The 25,178-nt window shown below is 40.3% G+C and overlaps 1 protein-coding gene and 1 pseudogene across 7 annotated transcripts in view; one reads left to right on the top strand and one right to left on the bottom strand.

Annotated features, from left to right (window-relative positions):
* LOC115019666 (reticulon-4-like) overlaps window positions 1-16,174 on the top strand; it is a 29,968-nt gene extending 13,794 nt beyond the window's left edge. For 4 of the 7 annotated variants that reach the window (XM_029449135.1, XM_029449136.1, XM_029449138.1 and 1 more), the window contains 6 exons: window positions 9,685-9,892; window positions 12,453-12,591; window positions 13,865-13,934; window positions 14,186-14,232; window positions 14,875-14,933; window positions 15,289-16,174. In XM_029449135.1, the coding sequence (XP_029304995.1) occupies window positions 9,685-9,892; window positions 12,453-12,591; window positions 13,865-13,934; window positions 14,186-14,232; window positions 14,875-14,933; window positions 15,289-15,331 (566 nt within the window). In that variant the 3' untranslated portion in view covers window positions 15,332-16,174. Of the gene's footprint in view, window positions 1-4,034; window positions 4,183-6,922; window positions 7,005-7,064; window positions 7,196-9,684; window positions 9,893-12,452; window positions 12,592-13,864; window positions 13,935-14,185; window positions 14,233-14,874; window positions 14,934-15,288 lie in introns of those variants that run through there. The other 3 variants (XM_029449139.1, XM_029449142.1, XM_029449140.1) reach the window with 3 other exon arrangements.
* A 1,170-nt stretch (window positions 16,175-17,344) lies between these two features.
* LOC115020317 (NACHT, LRR and PYD domains-containing protein 12-like) overlaps window positions 17,345-25,178 on the bottom strand; it is a 55,185-nt pseudogene continuing 47,351 nt past the window's right edge.

Here is a 25,178-nt window from a genome sequence, read left to right as displayed (position 1 = left end):
TTTGTTCATAATATTACCCATCTCCCCCGGCTACTTGTTGTTACTCTTTATTTAGTATACCTGTAGTGGTGGTGATGGGTTGTAATATGGTTTAGTTGTTTGCTGCTTTTCTTTTATCGCAGTACACAGAATATCTTTTGGTGACAAAACATTTAAAGATGTTTTTTGGGTGTTTGTCTCTTGTTTTTAGAAAAGTCATGAAAAGAAGTCAGTTGCAGCTCGAAGAGAGGATTAGTGTTTGTGTGGGAAGCCTCTCCATCTACACGTTTTAAAGTCTTTATTGCATATGTGAGAATAAGACTTTGATGTAATGATATTTCAGAGCGTTTGTCAGACGGAAGACTTATTCAGGCGTTTAGAAAGTGAAGGCCCCCAAGGCTCCGCCGGCTCTCTGAAGACGACGCTTATTCTTCATTTTAATGGATGACTCAGCTTCCTGAAGCTGATATTGATCCGTTAACTCACTCGTGTATTTATGCCGTGCTGTGTGTGTGTGTGTGTGTGTGTGTGTGTGTGTGTGTGTGTGTGTGTGTGTGTGTGTGTGTGTGTGTGTGTGTGTTAATTAAAGCCTCCTCCCTGCATTGCGACACTGGCAGGCCCACAAAGGATTCTCCGAACCAGAACCCACTCAGCAAATGTTCATTATACAAGTCGCTGCGATGGAGCGTAACGCTTCACGCTGACGGGCGCTACCTTGCTTTACTCAGATGTTTTTGTCTTAACATAAAAGGTTATTTTTTACTGCTGGAACTAAAAATCTTTTTATCAATTCCTCTGATTTTAAAATAAGTTATAATAAATGTTTTTTATTTGTACAGCACTTTCCATACAATAAATGCAGCACAGAGGGCTTTACAATAACAGAAAATGGACGTAGCATAAATAATGGAAATAAAATGGAAACTAAAGCCCACATAATAATAATCGTAGTAATAATGTTCAATTCAGAAATCCTTCATTTGTTCCACGACGGGATATTTACGTAGTTACAGCAAAGAGAGTAAAGTAACAATTAAATAGAATAAAAATACAGTAACAGTAATATAAGTATTGCTTTTAGTTATTTCCCATATTTGCAGCACGCACTTTGAACTTCACATTGCCTAACGTCAGAGAATAATAGATTCCCAATAATGAGTTCATGTTTCTCCAAGTCTGAACTTCTGTTCTAAAACGAGGTGATGTCTCAGACTCCGGAGGTTCAGAAGCAACTGATGCAGGATTTAGATGGAATCACATTCAGTGAAGCAGACGGTCACTTTGTGTCTCTCGCAGGACAAACGTGGTCCGTCTGTCTTTACGTAACCGTCTGTCCCACCAGAGTTCAGCCTCTCGTGACCTGCAGGTCGCAGCTTTGTTCTGGACGCTCCGTCCCCACCCGGGAAAATCTATTGAGAACAAATGTAATTGCGTTTCTTCTTCTGGTATCTCCCGTCTCCTACCTGGAGGTAGTCGTGTAAAGTATATTTAAAATCAGTCTGATTAATTTTATAGTAACAAGAAAATGTATTGTATTATAATCACAAAAATAAGGCTTATTATTGAAATCATAAAACATATATTAAAAACATCAATTATATTTATTATAATCTTAAAAATTACATTTAATATTATAATAAAATATATGTATTATATTCATGAAAATAAGAAATAAACTGTATTAATTGATAGATTGCAGCGACCTGCAGTGACATGAGCTTCACGTGTTTGAGTCTGTAAGAGTTGTTAACGAGCGCCGCCCTCTGCTGGAACACGTCTGTGGTTACAGCGCTGATGATCTGATGTTGGTTTTACTATGATTATTTCAGCCTCATTTATTCTCTTTTGTCTATATGATGGTTGTCTTTATGATTGTCTTTATGATGGTTGTCTTTATGATGGTTGTCTTTATGATTGTCTTTATGATGGTTGTCTTTATGATGGTTGTCTTTATGATGGTTGTCTTTATGATGGTTGTCTTTATGATGGTTGTCTTTATGATTGTCTTTATGATGGTTGTCTATATGATGGCTGTCTTTATGATGGTTGTCTTTATGATGGTTGTCTATATGATGGTTGTCTTTATGATGATTGTCTTTATGATGGTTGTCTATATGATGGTTGTCTTTATGATGGTTGTCTTTATGATGATTGTCTTTATGATGGTTGTCTTTATGATGGTTGTCTTTATGATGGTTGTCTTTATGATGGCTGTCTTTATGATGGCTGTCTTTATGATGGTTGTCTTTATGATGGCTGTCTTTATGATGGCTGTCTATATGATGGTTGTCTTTATGACTATTGTCTTTATGATGGCTGTCTTTATGATGGTTGTCTATATGATGGTTGTCTATATGATGGTTGTCTATATGATGGTTGTCTATATGATGGCTGTCTTTGTGATGGCTGTCTTTGTGATGGTTGTCTTTATGATGGTTGTCTATATGATGGTTGTCTATATGATGGCTGTCTTTGTGATGGTTGTCTTTATGATGGTTGTCTTTATGATGGCTGTCTTTGTGATGGTTGTCTATATGATGGTTGTCTATGTGATGGTTGTCTTTGTGATGGCTGTCTTTGTGATGGTTGTCTATATGATGGTTGTCTTTATGATGGCTGTCTTTATGATGGTTGTCTTTATGATGGTTGTCTTTATGATGGCTGTCTTTATGATGGTTGTCTATATGATGGTTGTCTTTATGATGGCTGTCTTTATGATGGTTGTCTTTATGATGGCTGTCTTTATGATGGTTGTCTATATGATGGTTGTCTATATGATGGTTGTCTTTATGACTATTGTCTTTATGATGGCTGTCTTTATGATGGTTGTCTATATGATGGTTGTCTATGTGATGGCTGTCTTTGTGATGGTTGTCTATATGATGGTTGTCTATATGATGGCTGTCTTTATGATGGTTGTCTTTATGATGGCTGTCTTTATGACTATTGTCTTTATGATGGTTGTCTTTATGATGATGGTTGTCTATATGATGGCTGTCTTTATGATGATGGTTGTCTATATGATGGCTGTCTTTATGATGGTTGTCTTTATGATGGCTGTCTTTATGACTATTGTCTTTATGATGGTTGTCTTTATGATGATGGTTGTCTATATGATGGTTGTCTTTATGATGGTTGTCTTTATGATGGCTGTCTTTATGACTATTGTCTATATGATGGCTGTCTTTATGATGATGGTTGTCTATATGATGGTTGTCTTTATGATGGCTGTCTTTATGACTATTGTCTTTATGATGGTTGTCTTTATGATGATGGTTGTCTATATGATGGCTGTCTTTATGATGGTTGTCTTTATGATGGCTGTCTTTATTACTATTGTCTATATGATGATGGTTGTCTATATGATGGTTGTCTATATGATGGTTGTCTATATGATGGCTGTCTATATGATGATTGTCTATATGATGGCTGTCTTTGTTCTAACAGTAAACTGAGCGTCCTGCTGGGAAACTACCAAATACTTGTTTTATCAAAAAACCAGCCGATATTTATCCAAACGAGCTTCTTATTTACAGTCAGTTCTGGTTATTAAATAACATAAGTGTTGAAGTATTAGTTTTAAAATACCACAATGCTTTGTAAAATTATGATTTTTATAAATAACATTTACATTGTAATTTCAATCCTGTTCTACACGTGTAGAAGTGAACAAAACGCAATATTCTCTTAATGATTTTATTTTATTTTAATGAAAGTAAATCCAACCTGATCACACCGACCGAATCATTCTGCTCCGTCACAAGATCTTAGAAAGCAGGAGGGTGGAGTGAAGAAGGGAAGGTAAAGCATGGGGGAGGAGAAAAGAGATCAGATTGGGTGGAGAGGAGGGAGCATGCCAAAAAGGCTGAGAAGACAGGGGGAGGCAGAGGGTGGAGTAGGGTGAGAGGGAGGGGGGAGGCAGAGACGTTTATAGTTGCTGCGTCAGAGCGCCGGCAGCAGACAGTCAGCTGACAGTTCATTTGCTCGCTGCAGTCGTCTCCCCCACAGGAAGCCTTGCTCAGGTTCCCTCCTCCCTCCCTCCTCCCTCCCTCCTCCCTCCTCCTGCAGCCGAACACACACACACATTTCCTCACACACTGCCTCTCGCTTGGTCCTCTCTGTGTGGAATGTGTGTTTGCTGATCGGACAGCATGGAGAACAACTCTGTGGACAGAAAGGAGCCGCAGTGCTGGAGAGAACAGGGTACACACACACACACACACACACACACACGTCCTCCACCTTTCTGTGTTTGTCTCTGGACACCTCCACCCTCAGGGAGGGAGGAGATCCCTGCTGCAAGGTGCTTTTGGGGACAAAAACTCCGTCCCACATGGCTTCATTTTCCTGCTTTGGCTCTTTCGGGGAAGGAAAGATGTGACATTGAGTCGGAGACGTTGCAGAACGAGAAGCTGCAAACACCGAGGCTGTTGAAACTTATTCTCTAGATTTTAAAGACCAAAGTGACGTCTGATATGTGTTGTCACTTTAATGCGACTATACCTCAGAGAAAAGCAAGTCTGCATATTTAAGAGGCTGGAAACAGCCTTAATATTTAACTCGTGGGTTAGGCGACTAAAGAGACGAGATATTAAAATGTCATGTGACTCAACATTAGGATCGTTTGGGCATTCATGTTGCTTGATTTATGTGTGGGACTACTTTTTGTCGACGTGTGAGTGAGTTGTCTTCACAGTTTACATGAAGGCAGGTTTTTCAGGGCTCGTCCTGCAGAGAAGACCTTTGGTCACAGTCAGCCTCTGTGGCCAAAGGCTGTGTGTGTGGGGGGGGGGGGGGAAGGCTTTCTGCAGCGGCCCACCTTTACTGTGACACTCATATGTTCTAAAAAGTTCTGTTCTGAAAATGAGTAGAAAGTCTTGATTTTTTTGAAGTTATATTTTTGGGCTTTATGACAGAAGATGGTGAACAGGAGAGAGGAACAACATGCATTATGGTCACGGGACGAACGAAAGTCTTTTAACCGCTGCGTTGGAACATGCTCGAGTTCCAAGATCTTTTAATATTTCATATGATTTATTTTTCTTTATAGTATTAATATTATATAATACAATAAACACGAGTTAATATTAACAACTTGGATTTGTGGATGGAGGCCTTCTTCAGATTATTGTTAATATTAATCACTTCATCGGCGAATTGTTTGTTAGTAAGTCGTGATATGTGAGTGTACGATGGTTTTAATGCCACATCATGATATTAACATCAAGACGTGTCTTTTATTTTGAAGTTCCCATGGCACGTCTTCGTCTCCAGGTTCACTTCCTTCAGATAAAGAAACTAGCTTCCTGTCGTATCGCAGCAGACTTTGTGATGTTGCCCAAAGAATTGATGTAATATCATGTTGTGATTTCCAGCCTCAGAACTGGATGTTTGTTGGACAAATAAAGTAATTAAGAGAAATGTTCTGATATTACAAACCAAGCAATTAATCAAACAATCCGGGGTTTTATTCATTTTGTGTGTGTGTGTGTGTGTGTGTGTGTGTGTGTGTGTGTGTGTGTGTGTGTGTGTGTGTGTGTGTGTGTGTGTGTGTGTGTGTGTGTGTGTGTGTGTGTGTGTGTGTGTGTGTGTGTGTGTGTGTGTGTGTGTGTGTGCGTGTGTGAGTGTCAGTAACTGTGTGTGTGAGTGTCAGTAACTGTGTGTGTGTCAGTGACTGTGTGTGTGTCAGTGACTGTGTGTGTGTCAGTGACTGTGAGACTGTGTGACTGCAATAGTATTGAAGTAATAAGGCTTTATGTTGCAAGTCAGACGTGTGGACTTGTTGGAATGAGGAACTCTGATCCACGTTCATCAGGGGACAAAACAACCAAGATGGCCGCCCTTCAGGAGTAAACGTTAATTTAAGCTGCTCAGTAGCTGCTGTTATTATTATTATTATTATTGTTATGATGTATGTTCTCCGTTTAAAATACAAATCTCCACACTAAACTCTTCATTAATGTATACATGTAACATTAATGAAGAGTTCAAACGATTAATCAATGAATGCATTAGTGAATTAGCAACTATTTAAATGATAATTTAAGTATTTTTTCAAAGCAGAAATGTAAAAGATTTGATGGCTCGGCTTCTAAAATGTGTGAATTGGCATCTTTTCCTTCTCACGTGACCCGAAGACGTTGGGATACAGCTGACAGATTATTCCATAATATAAAATAACAGACCGAGCAGTTACATGTAAAATATATTTTTAGCAGTGAAGATTACTTAAAGCCTAGTTTTCACTTTGTTTTGCAGCCACTGGCTCTCCCAGCATGCACCTGGTGTTCCTGGACAGCTCGCAGTTCCTTACATGGATTTAGTGGGTTTGAATTCCTCACTTTTATCTTTTCTGCTCGGTTGTCTTTTACAGGCGCGTTGTGCAACACTCTGCTGCTGCTGTCACAATCCTTATGATAAAAGTCATTCACACACACACTCACACACACTCACACACACACTCACTCACTCACACTCACTCACACACTCACACTCACACACACACACACACACACACTCACACTCACTCACTCACTCACACTCTCACACACACTCACACACACACACACACACACACACACTCACACTCACACTCACACACTCACTCTTTAGGTGAACTTTGGACATCATGACTGTCTCCACCACATGTTTATCAGCATCAAAACTGTAACTGCACTAACATCAGAACTAACGGATTTCACTTACTTTCCAGGAAATAATATGGAAGTACTTTTGAAATACAATTATGCTTTCACATTATCGTGAGATGAAGTCGTTCAAATCAAAATAAGGAATTTATTTGAGTAGTTAATTATTTTGAGACGCCAAGTCAAACAGTGCTGCGTAATTTAATTTATCTTTTAATTAAATTCGAAGTCTAAATTGGCAGCAATCAGCAGTCCACCCGGAGGCCGAGCTGCGCATGTGCACCCTCCCCCCCCCCCCCTCGCGCTCACCTCTTCAGCCAGGCGGAGCCGCCGTGTCGCTGCACGCTCTAACGAGGTTCAAGATGGACGCCAAACAGGGTCAGTCTGCTCATAATCTGTTGTTCACCGCTAGCTGCTCCTTCACCAGCCGCGTCTGTGGACGGTTATATTACCGGGTTAGGGTTGGCACGAGCACCGGGACTGAGGCTGTGTTCAGCCCGGGCAGAGCGCGAGGCGGACCGGGCTGCCTGCGGAGGTCATGCTGGACGGTTTGACGTGTTGTCCCCGCGGTGAGGACTGGTTGGGGGGGGGGGGGCAGACGTTCCGGCATCCGGATAACAAACCGCTCCGGGTCCATGTCGAAGAGGCTGGTGGTTAAACATTGCGGCCGGGGTTTAGCTCGCTGTGATGCGGGTCTATTTTTAGCCGGGCTCCGGCGGTGCTAGCACGCCTGCTACCATATGTAGCCAGACAGCCACATTTGGACCTACTCCTCCTCTTCCTCCTCTTCCTCCTCCTGCCCGTGTCTCCACATCCAGACAGCGGCTCTCTGTGTCACCACCACCGGCTACAGCTGCTGCCAACAGAGCTAGCATCGTGTTAGCATGCTGAGCCGTTGGATAATGAGGGAAGAGCTAGCTGTCAGCTAAAGCTAGCTGTCAGCTAAAGCTAGCTGTCAGCTAAAGCTAGCTGTCAGCTAAAGCTAGCTGTTAGCTAAAGCTAGCTGTCAACGCCCACATGGACACTGGTTGTCATTGATGTGAATAGTTGTTTCTGTAGTTTGTCTTAAAACAGCAGCACTAAAATCTACTTTTTAGGATAATTCTGTTAAAAGTATTTTACTTAATGAAGCAGATGCTTAATGTTACAATATGTAAAAGCAACTGATTAGAATTGAAAACCTTCATTGTAATTTTACAGAATACAACAAAATGCAAACAAACATCAACAACACAGGTTCTAAAATAATAAGTAGAACTAATTAATACAATGTGACTGCACTAGAAATGTTTTATTTATTGCACTATAATACATTTGTTTATTGCACTAGTTTGAATGTGTTTATTGTCTTTAGAATAGATTAATTTATTCTACTAAATGAAATTATTGCACTAGATCTGATAACTCAACCTTTTCCCCCTGTGGTCTTTTAAAATGTTAAACAATCTGTAAAAAAAAAAATACACATTACAATTTTGTGCCGTCCAAAACACATCGTCACGGTGAGACTGAGAAAACATGGAGTAAACAGAAATGACTCATGATCATTTTGTTTTGTTGCACTTGATCTTTCCTCAGCGTCCCGTGTCTGCAGTAAGAACACGTTTTAATGTTTGTGTGAAACACATTTGGATTTTTTCATTTTACAACAACTTGTTGCATCTTTCTTGGACTGCAGCTCCAGATTACTGTCATTTGTTTTTAATTAGTCGAATATGTTTTTAGTCTTTAAAGTTCTTCACCTCACGCGACCAGCTGACTGACACACACACACACACACACAGACAGATACACAGACACACACACACACAGACAGATACACAGACACACACACACACACAGACAGATACACACACACACAGACAGACAGACACACACACAGACAGACAGACAGACACACACACACACTCTCACACACACTAAATGTGCAACGATAGAAAAGAGAATAGCGGCCAATTGTCACATGAGAAGCTAAAAAGAGATTAGACCTTTTCTTTGTGATAATGTAGGTTTGCAAAGATGAGTCGATTAGTTGTCAAATATTAAGTCTTGGCCAACGGTTTGTTTGAATCTGTTGTGTTTATAACACTTCGTAAATGTGAATGTTTCTTTACTTCTGACGGTAAACTGAATATCTTTGAGTTGTCGACAAGACATTTGAGGTCATGTTGGTCTTTAGGAAACACTGAGCGAGATCTTTCACCATTTTATAAACCGAACAACTGATCGATGAATAAAATAACAGACGTGCTCGTTAGTTGCAGCTCCAGATTCATAAATGATCCATTTGTTGACATCGTCGGACTGAAACCTGAGTTGAGGTTGTTTGAGTTTTTATCCTCAACTCATTGAATGCTGTGGTTTCGCTCGTCGCTGTTCATCACAGAACTCCTGATCTCTGGACGTTTGTCAGATCTTGAGACTTTGACTTATTGTGTAATAGTTTGTGAATGTTTAAAAGTGAACCCTTCAGTTCTGAAGGAGCTGCAACGTTAAACTGTCATCGCTCAGTCACAAAGTGCAGCGTGAGCCTGCAGGAGACTCACGACTCCGCTGCTAATACTGTCCGCTGACCTGCCTGGAATTCCCTGGTGAAATATAAGCGTGCTCGGATATGATCTCAGCTGTCTCCCCCCCCCATCTATCTGGGTCCTGAGAGAGGAAGGAGCTTCTTGGATCTTTGATTATTTTGTCAAAATGTAAATATATCTGAATCATAAAGCAAAAGATTACAACAATAAAATGTTCATGAAGTTAAAAGAATAGAAAATAAACAGAATAATTGTGTTTATTTAATATTATGTAAAAGTCGAGCTGTAAAACGCTGCCAAACATTTTGAGTTTTTCTGGGGCGGCATAATAAAATAATGCTCCTGCAAGTCGAAGCTCTAAATACAACGAGCAGAGCAGCGAGTGTGACCTCTGACCCCCGGCAGAGCTGCAGCTCGTCACGCACCAACACGTGGCGGCCGGTCCAAGCCCTTTCATCCAGAACCCAACATAATAATGTAAAGTGTAAATTAAAATGTTTTCTTTTACCGCCACTCTCCTCCTGCAGTTGTGGATCTCCTCTACTGGCGTGATGTGAAGGCCACGGGCGTGGTGTTCGGCGCCGCCCTGCTGCTGCTCCTCTCCCTGACGCTGTGCAGCATCGTGAGCGTCTGCTCCTACATCGGCCTGGCTCTGCTGTCCGTCACCATCTGCTTCAGGATATACAAAGGCATCCTGCAGGCCATCCAGAAGTCCGACGAGGGGCATCCGTTCAAGTGAGCAGAGGGTTCAGGAGCCTTTTCACTCTGGGGGGGTTACATGGTGTCATAGGAGCCGTCAGAGAGGAAATAAATTAAATAAAAAAGGAAATTTAATTTAAATTTATAAAGACAAATAAAACTGGAAATATAAAGAAGAATTAATGAAAGTTTTTAAAGCTGAAGAGCCAAACGAGCGCCACGAAGACGAATAAATGTAAAAGACAAATTAATAGATTAAATAAATGTGGAAATTAAAATAGTAAATGACTAAATTAAATAAATAAAATAATAAAACATTAACTTTTCAACGCCAGCGTCAGACATTTGTCAGGTAAAGGACTCATAATGTTTTATGTTATAGACGAGATGTAAAACAAATGATATATTATACCAAGTGCAGCGCAAAGTGTTTCCAATAAGGAAACATCAAATGTAATAAACGGAAAGATGGAAAATAAACTCACTTGATGATATTAAAAATAAGATGGAAATAAAATCTACTAAATAATAATCATAAAAATAAAATTCTTAGTATTTACATCAATAAAGTGCTTCTGTTGTTTGTGTGGTGGAGATTCACGTCTTTAAGACTTGGATCATAATAATACACTTTTATTCAGACGCCTAACAACTGATTGAACCAGAGATATAAAACGGTGCCGCAGAGTTAAAGTCTGAGAAATCAGTGAGCTGGTGAATCCTGATCATCGGTCGGATGTTGTGATGATTTAAACTCGAGCAGCTGAATCCTAAAGAAACGTCTGCAGAGCTTTATGTCCTGAGTCTTTATGTCCTGAGTCTTTATGTCCTGAGTCTTTATGTCCTGAGTCTTTATGTCCTGAGTCTTTATATCCTGAGTCTTTATATCCTGAGTCTTTATGTCCTGAGTCTTTATGTCCTGAGTCTTTATATCCTGAGTCTTTATATGTCCTGAGTCTTTATATATCCTGAGTCTTTATGTCCTGAGTCTTTATGTCCTGAGTCTTTATGTCCTGAGTCTTTATGTCCTGAGTCTTTATGTCCTGAGTCTTTATATCCTGAGTCTTTATATCCTGAGTCTTTATGTCCTGAGTCTTTATATCCTGAGTCTTTATATATCCTGAGTCTTTATATATCCTGAGTCTTTATATCCTGAGTCTTTATATCCTGAGTCTTTATGTCCTGAGTCTTTATGTCCTGAGTCTTTATGTCCTGAGTCTTTATGTCCTGAGTCTTTATATATCCTGAGTCTTTATATATCCTGAGTCTTTATATATCCTGAGTCTTTATATCCTGAGTCTTTATATCCTGAGTCTTTATATCCTGAGTCTTTATGTCCTGAGTCTTTATATCCTGAGTCTTTATATATCCTGAGTCTTTATATATCCTGAGTCTTTATATCCTGAGTCTTTATATCCTGAGTCTTTATGTCCTGAGTCTTTATGTCCTGAGTCTTTATGTCCTGAGTCTTTATGTCCTGAGTCTTTATATCCTGAGTCTTTATATATCCTGAGTCTTTATATATCCTGAGTCTTTATATATCCTGAGTCTTTATATCCTGAGTCTTTATGTCCTGAGTCTTTATGTCCTGAGTCTTTATGTCCTGAGTCTTTATATCCTGAGTCTTTATATCCTGAGTCTTTATATCCTGAGTCTTTATGTCCTGAGTCTTTATGTCCTGAGTCTTTATATATCCTGAGTCTTTATATATCCTGAGTCTTTATGTCCTGAGTCTTTATGTCCTGAGTCTTTATGTCCTGAGTCTTTATATCCTGAGTCTTTATGTCCTGAGTCTTTATGTCCTGAGTCTTTATGTCCTGAGTCTTTATGTCCTGAGTCTTTATGTCCTGAGTCTTTATATCCTGAGTCTTTATATCCTGAGTCTTTATATATCCTGAGTCTTTATATATCCTGAGTCTTTATATATCCTGAGTCTTTATATATCCTGAGTCTTTATATATCCTGAGTCTTTATATATCCTGAGTCTTTATATATCCTGAGTCTTTATATATCCTGAGTCTTTATATATCCTGAGTCTTTATATATCCTGAGTCTTTATATATCCTGAGTCTTTATATATCCTGAGTCTTTATATATCCTGAGTCTTTATATCCTGAGTCTTTATATCCTGAGTCTTTATATATCCTGAGTCTTTATGTTCTGAGTCTTTATGTCCTGAGTCTTTATATATCCTGAGTCTTTATGTCCTGAGTCTTTATGTCCTGAGTCTTTATATATCCTGAGTCTTTATATATCCTGAGTCTTTATATATCCTGAGTCTTTATGTCCTGAGTCTTTATGTCCTGAGTCTTTATATATCCTGAGTCTTTATGTCCTCAGTCTTTATGTGTCCCGAGTCTTTATATAGATCCCGAGTCTTTATGTGTCCCGAGTCTTATCCTGTTCATCCTTGTTGAGGTGTTATTGAATATTTGGCAGCTTTAGTTTTAGTTTACATTTTACATGCAACATGTTGTTTAATTAAATCATCATTTAGTTTGTTTAGAGCTCAATAACATCTGATTTAATGGTATGAACAGGGGACGCAGTACACGTGCACACAGTCTCACAGTGGCCTCTGCTCTGCCTCCCTCAGGCAGTACCTGGGCCAGGAGGTGGCGCTCTCTGAGGATCTGGTCCACAAGTACAGCGACTTGGCTCTGACCAAACTGAACAAGAGCATCGGGGAACTGAGGCGCCTGTTCCTGGTGGAGGACCTGGTCGACTCCATCAAGGTGAGGCCGGAGAGATCTTCGATATTAAGATGCACGAAACATTTAGGTGATGTTTAACATTTAGATGTTTAACATTTAGCAGGAAGAATGAGAGTAAAGTTGAAAATACAGGAAGCTGTGAAACGTTGACTCTGCTTCCACAGAGCGAGAAATGAACCAGAAAGCTGAACAAGTTGATGTAGAAACACAAACAATATAAATGTGCAGTTCTCTCATAAAGGTTCAATTACATTAAAGAAACTAGATTTAAGGAAATAAAACTTGGATATTCCTAGGATTATTAAATCATTATTATTATTATTATTAAATCATTATTATTAAATTAGTAAATCATTATTAAATTATTATTTTATTATTATTATTATTAAATCATTATTATTATTAAATCATTATTATTAAATTAGTAAATCATTATTAAATTATTATTTTATTATTATTATTAAATCATTATTATTATTATTAAATCATTATTATTATTTTATTATTATTAAATATTTATTAAATCATCATTATTAAATCATTATTTTATTATTATTAAATCATCATTATTATTAAATCATCATTATTATTAAATCATCATTATTATTAAATCATCATTATTATTATTAAATCATTATTATTTAATTATTAAATGATAGATTTCATGGGAAAAAAACAACAAATTGAACAGATAAAAAAACATAAATATTCTGAGATTATTAGCGTAATTTCTGCGATTTCTTTTTAAATTTAACAAATTAAAAAACTCAGATTATTAAATCGAAGACTACCTGGAGCAGAAATGATCGTTGATATTAAAGCGCACAGAAGATTTAAAGGGACAGTTCGCAGGTGCAAAGGTTCACTTGCATAAACTTCAAAACATGTTTTGATATTTTTCTGGCAAAAAAAATTACGGCCTGAAAAACAAACGTCAAAGTAAAATAATGTGTACGTGGTTGAGCTGCTCCTCGGTGAACAGCAGCTTCATGCGTCGCTAACTGATGAGCTCTGCAGCTGTCGGAGGCGCCGTCTCCTCGCTGCGGCTCAAATACAGACGTGAGACAACACGAGCTGCAGAAACGCTTCCCTTACAGCGTGAAGACTTCTGAGGAAGGTCTTCTGCAGATCACCAGCCTGTCAGAAACCTGACCCTTTAGTCTTCACACTGAGCCGTGTTCGTCACCAACGAGCAGAAGTCCGTCAGCGTTTATATTTAAACGGCCGAGCATCAGAAACACATCGAGGGTTCATGAAACGTTTAAATGAAATGTTTTGTGTTTGCTTCCTGCAGTTTGCTGTGTTGATGTGGATCCTGACGTACGTCGGCTCCTTGTTCAACGGCCTCACCATTCTTATTCTGGGTGAGGAACATTTCCCATCATGCTTAGAGGCTCCAGAGTAACAACGTTAACGTAAAGTATTTATTTAGAGGCTTTAAATGATTTGTGTCTAAAGAACGTTTCTTACTTTGTCTCCATCTGGTGGTGAAATAAAGACGTGTTCTAGAAACATTATAATATAATAATATAATTATAAAAGTAATCTGACTTAGTTTGTGTGAGACGTTCAGGGTCTGTTGGAGTTTGTAGTTTTAAACCTTCTTCTCCTTCAGCTCTGATTGGATTGTTCAGCTGCCCGATCGTCTACGAGAAGCATCAGGTAAGATTTTCAAAACAAGATATTTATGCTGCTTCACAAATGAAACTAAAACAATGACTCTTATTGTGGAAAGTAAGAGTTCAGCATATTTTAATTAAACTTCAGTAAAATGTTAATTTGTATTTTCTGCTACTTTACACTTTTATCTGAAGTTACAAATTAAGATTTGATATAAAACACATCAGCTAATAAAATAAAACCGTGTGAAAGATTAAATAACTAAATACTAATAACAAGTATGTTTATAAAAAGGCAGTAAGAACTTCGTGTAATTATGATGCTTAACAAACTGCTGGAGACAATTTACACAGAATCATTGTTAAAGTTTTACAATGAAAATCCATTAGTTTTATAAACATTTGCAAAAGAACGTTCTGAGCAGAAGTGAACAACTCTAACGTAGATTCAGTTTCTTCTTCTGTCGTCACGTTTAACGGTAGATTCAGTTTCTTCTTCTGTCGTCACGTTTAACTGTAGATTCAGTTTCTTCTTCTGTCGTCACATTTAACGGTAGATTCAGTTTCTTCTTCTGTCGTCACATTTAACGGTAGATTCAGTTTCTTCTTCTGTCGTCACATTTAACGGTAGATTCAGTTTCTTCTTCTGTCGTCACGTTTAACGGTAGACTGTTTCTGCCTCCAGGCTCAGATCGACCACTACCTGGCGCTGGTCAACAACCAGGTCAAAGACGTCGTTGGGAAGTAAGAAACGGAGCTCTTCTTCAGTGTTGGAGGGTTTGAGAGAAGAGTTTGGATGTTATGTACAGGACATGAGAGTCTTGGGGTGAGGGGGTCACCCCGTTATTTATCGCACCTCCCGACAGGTTTGTAGTTTCACAGGACATCAGGAGCCGCCGGCGTCCTGCAGGTCTGAGTGGTGCATTATACTGTCATTCATTGAGCTGTAACATTCTTATTATTGTAAATCTAACGTTACGGTTTGTTACGAACAACAAACCTTTTGTAAAGTTCTGTTTCTGTGACTTCACGTGAAGCTTTGAAGTCGCAGCTCCAGAGGTTCAGTTTTGGTCCCAACACGTTCGTCCTCTGGTTTCAGGATCCAGGCGAAGGTTCCCGGGATGAAACGCAAAGCAGAGTGAAGAGACGACGAGTCGCAGTTTGGATTCAGGAAGTCCTGAGAGGGGGGGGTGTTTGAAGGAAGGCCGGAGAGGGGGGCGTGTTTGAAGGAAGGCTGGAGAGGGGGGGTCTGGCGTGGACGCAGCCCTTCTAACTTTATTTGTCAAAACATTAAAAACTCTTTTTTTCCCGTTCAGATTCCTTTTTGTTGTGTTTTCTGGGGAAGATGAAATATAAACTCGCAGAAACACATTTTAATCTTCGTCGTGTGTTCGAGACGAGCAGCGAACGCCTCATTTCTACTTTTATTTAAGTTTTTGTTAGAAGTATTTTGTGATTTTACTGAAACGCCGTCGTGTCCCTCGAGCTGCGCGCTCGCTGTCGTGCTGCGTGACCTCGAGGTGACGACTTCTGTGAGCGATGTCTTTGACTCCTGATGAGGCAGCGCGGCGGGGGGAGGTTAGGGTGGGGGGGCTGTACTACCATTTAATATCTTCATTGCTTCTGAGTAACTCTAGTTAGAAACATCTAGAAAACCTTTGCCAGACAATTAAAACATTAATTACATAAAGTTGTTATTTCCATGTCTAGTGAAGAAAAACACGTTTACATTCATCAGATACTTTAAATACTTTAGAAGTTAAAATGAATAACCATACTGTCTGTGGAGCCAATATCTTCATAAAGTTGCAACTTGATGTGACTTTTGGGAAACTTGGAGCATTTGTTTGTTATGCAAGTATAATTGTGAATGATAAACTTCATACTTCAATTGTGACGATAAAAAGCTTCCAGCCGGGAGCCGTGTTTGTGGAATGCGTTGTGAGATGTAAACAATTATCAATAAAGCTTCTAGACGAAGAAAAGTCCCGCCTCCTCATCTGTCCGTCACGTTAGCTTCAGTTAGCTTCAGTTAGCTTCAGGCTGTTAATATGGAAGCCCGTTTCAGCGCGGGAAAGAAAACGTTGCACAAATAAAGATGTAAAATGACGACTTTAATTTTAGAGAATATTAAACTTTCTGATAAATTTACGATTTAAATCTCAAAAGAATTTCAGATTTTGTTTCTCAGAAAACTGATTCTATAATCTCAGAATATTCCAGATATTATTCTCGTAATCTGGGAGAATATTCATGTTCTCTTCAGTTAATTGTATTTATTTTCTCTTAAGATTTACGATTTGTTCTCGTTATATTTTCCCCCCCCAGCTCTGTAAATTATTGTTTATTCCTACAATTACCCAAATATGCTGTCGTAAATGTGTCAAAAGTTTGTCCTTTTAATCCAAAGGTTTGAGATAATAAGGGAAGTTTTATGATTATGAGACATTTTGATATAAATCTGTCAAAATGAAAAGATTGTAAATCCGTTTCTGGATGATGAGAAAATTAATTATTTTATTATAATTATAATTATTGTGAGTTGAATACAAACATATTCTGACAGTGAAAATAAAGAATTGATATTACAATTCTTAAAATAATGAGATATTAAGTCAAAGTGGACTTTCTGAAATAAAATGTTGACATTAAAGAAAGTTTATTATAAATAAAGTGTTGACTGCTTTTGACTATAAACTATCTCATAGTTTATAATTCATCAGTACATAATACAATATGTATTTATATTTATAAACCTCTACACCAGACACTCAACAATTTCACAGATGACTAGAATTTATCTCATTTATTTATATAAATGATCTTTTTAGAGAAAGACTTTGATGGAAATCATTTTAAATTACATTTTTACTTTAGATCATAAAAACTTTACCTGTAAACATTTTTTAAAATATATTTTAATTAATTGTGACAAAAATCTGAACTTTGAGATTTACATAATGCGAGAAATATTTCCATGTTTAATAATTTTAAATTCTTGTGATTATCGTCAGCATAGAATCTGACTGTTTTCTGAACACCTGTATCCTTTAAAATATGAATAATTAAAATGTCATCATTTGATTTCCTCAGTGTGTAAACGCTTTATATGTTCCTGAATTTAATAAATTTACTCTAAATTCCAAAGTTTGATTTTAGTCTGAAAGTTCATCTTTGCCCGTGAACACCAGGTTGATCTGAGGAAAACCATGACGTGCAGCTGAAAGCTCCTGAAACAGCAAGTAAGTTGAACCTTGAGTTGAATGTTTGGTCAAGTTTTTGTTTATTTACAAGATAATTTAAATATATAACATGTAACACTGAACTTACATTAAAACATCTCTAAAGAGAAATGTGTGATTTTAATGAAGGTAAATTCAGGACCCGGCGTATGAGAGCCAGCGTATGAGAGCCAGCGTACGAGAGCCAGCGTATGAGTATGAGAGCCAGCGTATGAGAGCCAGCGTATGAGTATGAGAGCTAGCGTATGAGAGCCGGCGTATGAGAGCCAGCGTATGAGAGCCGGCGTATGAGAGCCGGCGTATGAGAGCCAGCGCAACAATCTAGAGTTCGATTCCAGGAATCTAAAAGTCTCGTCTTCTTCCATCTCCGGCTTGTAAACTGTAGAAACGAAGGTTGAAGGTTGCAGGTTTGACTTCCTCTGGATCAGGGGTAGCCAACGCGGTGCCCGCGGGCACTTGGTCGCCCGCAGAGACAACGTGAGTCGCCCGCAGAGCTTGTTCTAAAAATAGCACTAGTCATCATGAAACACCGTGGTGGACCCCGGTGGTCAGGGAAGCCGTCCGACAGAAGAAGGGGTCCTTCCGGGTTATGTTATCCGGGAGGACTCCGGAAACAGTTGCAGGGACTCGAAGGGCGGCAAAGCAGCGTGTGTGGGAGAAGTTCGGAGAAGCTATGGAGAAGGACTTTCTCTAACAGGAGGAGACTCTCCCTCCGACAGAGAACACAGAGACACTGCTCCAGACCAGGACCAGAGCCCAAACCCAGGATGAAGAGGTTCAGTGAAGGTGGTGCTGAAGGTGCGGAGGTGGATCAGTGTGTCAGAGGAGACTCTGTAGAAGGACAGAGAGCCAGCAGGACAATCCACATACACTGCTACTCTACCAGAGGGGTGGGAGGAGGAGGAGGAGGAGGAGGAGGAGGAGGAGGAGGAGGAGGAGGAGGAGGAGGAGGAGGAGGTGATGGATGTTTCTCTCTTATTGTGACTGACAGAGTAACGACCATCAGAGCAGCTCAGACTCCAGGACTGATCATTGTCTCCAAACATACAGTCTTCTCTGTCTCCTATCCGTCTGATTCCTCTGTAACTCACCGATATATAAACACTTCTTCTCCACTCGACCTCCCAGTAACATCGACCAGTCAGAGCGCTTCTACACGGCAGCTGAGGCCAGGAGTCAAATCTGTCTGGATGATCAGGATATGGCTGCTCGTCTCTCACACGTGTCACCTTCCTGTTGTTGTCAGACAGTTTGAGCTCTCTGTTCACGGTGTTTGTGTCGAGTGTGAGTTCACAGGAGTCTGGTGAGAGAAGAAGACAGAACACAGCTGCAGTTATTAATCTATCATCTGTTCATTGATTGACACTTTGATGATGATGTCACAGTTTGAAGATGGTGGGATGTGTGCTGCTTTGTTTTCATCAATCAAATTAAAGACACACTTACACTTCCTCAGACCTGGTCTCAACCATCGGACTCCAGCAGGCTCCACCCTGAGAGGAGGGGGGGGACATTACATTACATCGCTCTCACACACACAGCTTTGCTATTCTCTACATGTACTTACATCTCCACATGCAGCACTTATTAATAACCAGCTGATATTGCTTTAGGTCAGTGGAGCTTCTTCTTATTGGCTGATGACTACAGCTCATTATCTTCACTTATTATTCATCATAAAATAATATCTAAGAATGTTTCAGTGTTCAGTAACTCCATGATGGGACCAATGTTCACACACTATCTCCTAGCAACAGTCAGAGACTGTTTGTATCACCTGTAATCTGTAGATGAAAATATAAATGAATGACGTTTATTTATAAAACACATTTCATGCACTGAATGAGGAACAAAGTGTTTTACAATTCAGAAACACAAACACCTAAAACAAGTTTCACAACCATCCACATCCACAAGAGGAAGGGAGAAAAGGAAACAAGTATTAAAAGACTAAAAAACAGACAGCTGCCGGTTATAAGCAATATTAAAAGATGCATTTTGAGTTGCCATTTAAAACTGTCCACTGAGTCATTAATCTGATGTTTAAAGCAGCTAAAAGAAGCTTCTCTAGAAGGTTCTGTGGTGACTCTGAGAAGAGTTGAAAGAGCAGCTGTGGAGGATCTGAGGGTTCGAGGAGGATCATAAAACCATTCTGAGAGATAAAAGGGGGCGAAGCCATTTAGTGGCTTAAAAACTGAGAGAAGGACTTTAAAGCTGTTTCTAAAACATACAGGGAGCCAGGTTGTGTAAAACAAGAGTTATATGATCTATCTATGAAACCATAACAGCATTCAGAATGGTCCTCCAGTATAAAGAGCCTTACAGTATTCAAGACGACTAGAAATAAAAGCATGAACAAGCTTTGCTGCCTCTTGTGGATCAGGAGAGGTTTCCCCTTCACGATGTTGTTCAGATGATAAAAAGCAGTTTAGGTCAACAAATCAAAATAAGATTTAAAATGTAGGTCAGAATCTAAAATGACTCTTTGTTTACAAGCTCTTGATTAAATACAGAGTGGCTTCAGTACCCTTACATGTGTTGTGTTGACAATAACATTTGGCTTGTTTATTTTCTTACAGTGTGCATTTTAGGAACTTTTTTGAAGACTATTTTATACATAAACAGTATATACATGTACATAATCTCCATACCTGACAGTTTCCAGTCTCCTGTGTGGATCATCCAGTCCAGCAGACAGCAGCACCACTCCTGAGTTTCCTGGATGATTGTAGCTCAGGTCCAGCGCTCTCAGGTGGGAGGGGTTGGAGCTCAGAGCTGAGTCTAGAGAAGCACAGCCTTTCTCTGTGACCTGACAGCCTGCAAACACACACAATACACATGTCACATAATCTGAGGGGACGCTGAGGACTGGAAGGACACTGCAGTACTGCGATACCATCGGCTGCTGTGGGGTTACATTAACGTTATAACAATAAAATGTCACAACCAAACACCCAAACACCCACTATTGTCCATCAACAATCTGACACAATCATTAGAAGCTCAACTGCTTTGAATAATATAAGTAGAGAAAATTCTATGCAGGTAACAGGTTTATTCATTACTGTGGTTAAGGATTTAAGTGTTCATCAGTTTAACACGCTGATGAATCCTGACCTGAGAGTTTCCAGTGTACAGTGTGGACTCTCCAGTCCAGCTGACAGCAGCTTCACTCCTGAATCCTCCAGGTTGTTACTCAGGTCCAGCTCTCTCAGACTAGTGGACTGGGAGCTGAGAACTGAGGACAGAGCTTCACAGCTTCTCTCTGAGAGGTTACAGCCATTTAGTCTGAAGAGACGATAATCTAGATAAAAACAATAAGTCAGTTGAAAGCATAGAGTATTTAAGTTATGATATGTATTTATCCAACTATCCCTGCACCTACAGAGCTTTGTTGGAGGCTTTGACCACTGGCAGCAGTCTCAGAAGAGCCTCCTCTGAAGCAGAGTATTTCTTCAGGTCAAACACATCCAGATCTTTTCCTGATGACAGTAAGATGAAGACCAGCGCTGACCACTGAGCAGGAGACAGTTTATCTGTGAAGAGACTTCCTGATTTCAGGTGCTGTTGGATCTCCTCCACTAGAGAACGATCATTCAGTTCATTCAGACAGTAGAACAGGTTGATGCTTCTCTCTGGAGACAGATCCTTCTCCATCTTCTTCTTGATGTACTGGACTGTTTCCTGATTGGTCTGAGAGCTACTTCCTGTCTGTGTCAGCAGACCTCGTAGGAGAGTCTGGTTAGCCTGCAGTGAAAGACCCAGCAGGAAGCAGAGGAACAAGTCCAGGTGTCCGTTTGGACTCTGTAAGGCCTTGTACACAGCACTCCGGTAGAGATGTGTTAGTTTAGGTTTGTCTCTGAAGACTTTAGGCAGCCGGGAGGTTGTTTGTTCTTCTGACAGCAGGTCGACACCAGAGGTGATGAAGGTCAGATGGACATGAAGAGCAGCCAGAAACTCCTGAACGCTCAGATGGATGAAGCAGAACACCTTGTCCTCGTACAGTCCTCTCTCCTCTCTAAAGACCTGTGTGAACACTCCTGAGTACACTGAGGTTGCTCTGATATCGATGCCACACTCTGTCAGGTCGGATTCATAGAAGATCAGGTTGCCTTTCTGCAGCTGCTCAAAAGCCAGTTTTCCCAGAGACTTGATCATCTTCCTGCTCTTTTTGTTCCAGTGTGGATCTGTCTCAGCTCCTCCATCATACTTCACGTTCTTCACTTTGGACTGAACCACCAGGAAGTGGATATACATCTCAGTCAGGGTCTTGGGCAGCTCTCCTCCCTCTCTGCTTTTCAACACATCCTCCAGAACTGTAGCGGTGATCCAGCGGAAGACTGGAATTTGGCACATGATTTGGAGGCTTCGTGATGTCTTGATGTGGGAGATGATTGTGCCGGCCTGCTCCTCATCTCCTCATCTCTTCTTGAAGTATTCCTCCTTCTGTGGGTCAGTGAACCCTCTGACCTCTGTCACCCTGTCCACACACTCAGGAGGGATCTGATTGGCTGCTGCAGGTCGTGTGGTTATCCAGAGGCGAGCAGAGGGAAGCAGTTTCCCCCTGATGAGGTTTGTCAGCAGCACATCCACTGAGGTGGACTCTGACACTCATCCAGACCGTCAAAGATGAACACAACCGGGAACTGTTCAAACCTGCAGATTCCTGCTTCTTTGGTTTCAGTAAAGAAGTGATGAACAAGCTCCACCAAGCTGAATCTTTTCTCTTTCAGCACATTCAGCTCTCTGAAGGTGAAGGGAAATGTGAACTGTATGTCCTGGTTGGCTTTGTCTTCAGCCCAGTCCAGAGTGAACTTCTGTGTTAAGACTGTTTTCCCAATGCCAGCCACTCCCTTTGTCATCACTGCTCTGATTGGTTCATCTCTTCCAGGTGAGGCTTTAAAGATGTCTTCTTGTCTGATTGTTGCCTCTGGTCTGTCTGGTCTCCTGGCTGCTGTTTCAATCTGTCTGACCTCATGTTCATCATTGACCTCTGCAGCCCCCCCCTCTGTGATGTAGAGCTCTGTGTAGATCTGGTTCAGGAGGGTTGGATTTCCTGCTTTAGCAATGCCCTCAAACACACACTGGAACTTCTCCTTCAGGTTAGACTTGAGTTTACGCTGACAAACTGCAGCAGGAAGTCCTAAATGAACACACAACCAAGACAACGTGATCTCACAGAACTACATAAAATGACCACAACCTCTTCACTCCGTATTACTCAGTGGTGGCCTATAATGTGTTAGAATGACGTGTTGTCACCATGGAAACTATTCATGGTTCAGGCAACAAAACCACTTGGTTGGGTTTAGGAAGGAAAGACTTAACTTTTGGATGTAATCTAAAATAATCCTTGTTAAGTTTGTTTTTATTAAAACATATATTTCTTTGGTGCCTGGGAACTTGTGTTTCCACCATGACAAAGGATCCTAAAGGACTTTCCATGGACATGGTTTCTGTGGTACCACGAGCGCGTTCATTTCATGTATTCATGTCTGATCAGGCTGAACAATCAAGATAAATAAGTCAAAGAATGAGTATCTGAACATATTGTTGGTCCATCTCTTGAGACAATAGTAAACGTCCCATTTATCCAGCATGTTCAATCTTTATAGAAATCCTCTTACTGCTCTGCAGACAGTCAGCCAGCTGCTCCTGCTTCATGCTCCTCAGGAAGTGCAGTGTGATGTTCAGAAATGCCTCTCTGCTTCTCCTCTGCTCTTCATCCTCACCGTCCAGCACCTCCTCATCATCCCTCTGACTCTCTAAGCATTCTGGGTAATCTGAACTCAGGACCTTCTGGATCTTCTTCAGCTCGTTCTTCACAAAAGTGACGATGTTCTCCTCCAGCAGCTGGAACAGAATATTATATGAACGACACAATCAAAGTAAAATCATGGAACCAAACATCAGATCCATGTTGGACAGACGGACAATACACTGGTCTAAAAGTGCAGCATGGAGATGATTGTGGACAGAACAGATATTAAAGTGGTTGTTGTTCATGTACACACCATCAATATGGAGTCCAGGTGTGTTTGATGCTGCTGGGCAGACAGACCACTGGGAACCTCTGAGCTCTGCTGGTCCATTCTGTGGAGGAATCATGGAGAATTAACACACACACACACACACACACACACACACCTGCAACAGTTACAGATGTTGTTTGTCATGATTGATCCGACTGAAAACCAGATGCAAACAACTCTGTAAATGATGGACGACCAGTTTGTATCTGAGTCACAGGAAGCCCATCGGTGTCATCGTTTCATGTACTTACACTGGGTCATAAGAAGGGCGTCCATCTTTGAAGTCAATTGTCTGACCCTTAGACCGGTCGCTTTTCAGGGACACACAGCTGGGTACAGGGGACTTTTCTCTCTGCTGCTTTGAACTGACAGAAACACTGACGTCTCTGCTTTCACTGCTTTTTATTTGGAAGTGAAAGTTATTTTATTGCAATTAAAACACGTCTTTAATGGCAAAGAAGACTCGGAGTCTTTATTCAAAACGTCTGTTAGAGCATCACTTTTTACTGAAACTGCTCCAGAACTATAAAAGATGTCCGAACACAGAGTAATACTTTGGACGCTTTAAGATTTAGCAGAGTCTGTAGGCCAACATATGAGCAGCTGTCTTTATATTCAAGTTGACTTTAAACTTGTTGAATCATTCCTCTCATAGACTTCCATCATAAAATCATGATTTTTAGAAATGAATATAAGATCCCTGGAATATTGTTGAAAACTACACGCACACATCTACTGAATGAGCAGTTTCATGTTTGATGTTTGCAGCTCAAAGTGTGTTAAACTAGTTAGATGATGAAAAACTCAATGTTGGAGCAGAAGAAGCTCTTCACACTGAAGGATTTCTGCTCTTTCCTCACTTATAAAGAAACTGAGACACAACATGAACTCCATCCTACAGGTGCTGTACACCTCCCTGACCACCAGGGGGAGCTCTGCTGTACACCTCCCTGACCACCAAGGGGAGCTATGTTGTACACCTCCCTGGCCACCAGGGGGAGCTCTGCTGTACACCTCCCTGACCACCAGGGGGAGCTATGCTGTACACCTCCCTGGCCACCAGGGAGAGCTCTGCTGTACACCTCCCTGACCACCAGGGGGAGCTATGCTGTACACCTCCCTGACCACCAGGGGGAGCGCTGCTGTACACCTCCCTGACCACCAGGGGGAGCTCTGTTGTACACCTCCCTGACCACCAGGGGGAGCTATGCTGTACACCTCCCTGACCACCAGGGGGAGCTCTGCTGTACACCTCCCTGACCACCAGGGGGAGCTCTGTTGTACACCTCCCTGACCACCAGGGGGAAATCAAAAGAGCCATTTTGCCTCTCCCACCAAATAAAATGTGTCTGGAGTCGCAACACATATTTCATAACACAGCTTAAGTTTTATATATAGTTAAACTATATTTGTTGCATTTATGAAATTACAGAAAGACAAAGGAAAGCAAGGAGGCAGAGGCAGGAGAACAAGCAAACCACAAACATGGGCATATATATATATATATATATATATATATATATATATATATATATATATATATATATATATCCCTCAATTTCCCAAAGAGCATTCTTATATAGCCTTAACAGTTAGGCTGTACCAAACCCAGGGGTGTTAACTGTTCTGTGAGGCAAATCGAGAAATAATAAACATGAACTCTAAATATTCAACATAAATTCACAAATATAAACGATAATTATTATGTAAAAAAA

The sequence above is a fragment of the Cottoperca gobio genome, chromosome 15 (assembly GCF_900634415.1).
Source record: "Cottoperca gobio chromosome 15, fCotGob3.1, whole genome shotgun sequence".
NCBI lineage: Eukaryota > Metazoa > Chordata > Actinopteri > Perciformes > Bovichtidae > Cottoperca > Cottoperca gobio.
The sequence above is the reverse complement of the archived record's forward strand: the minus strand, read 5'-3'. Positions and strand labels throughout refer to the sequence as shown.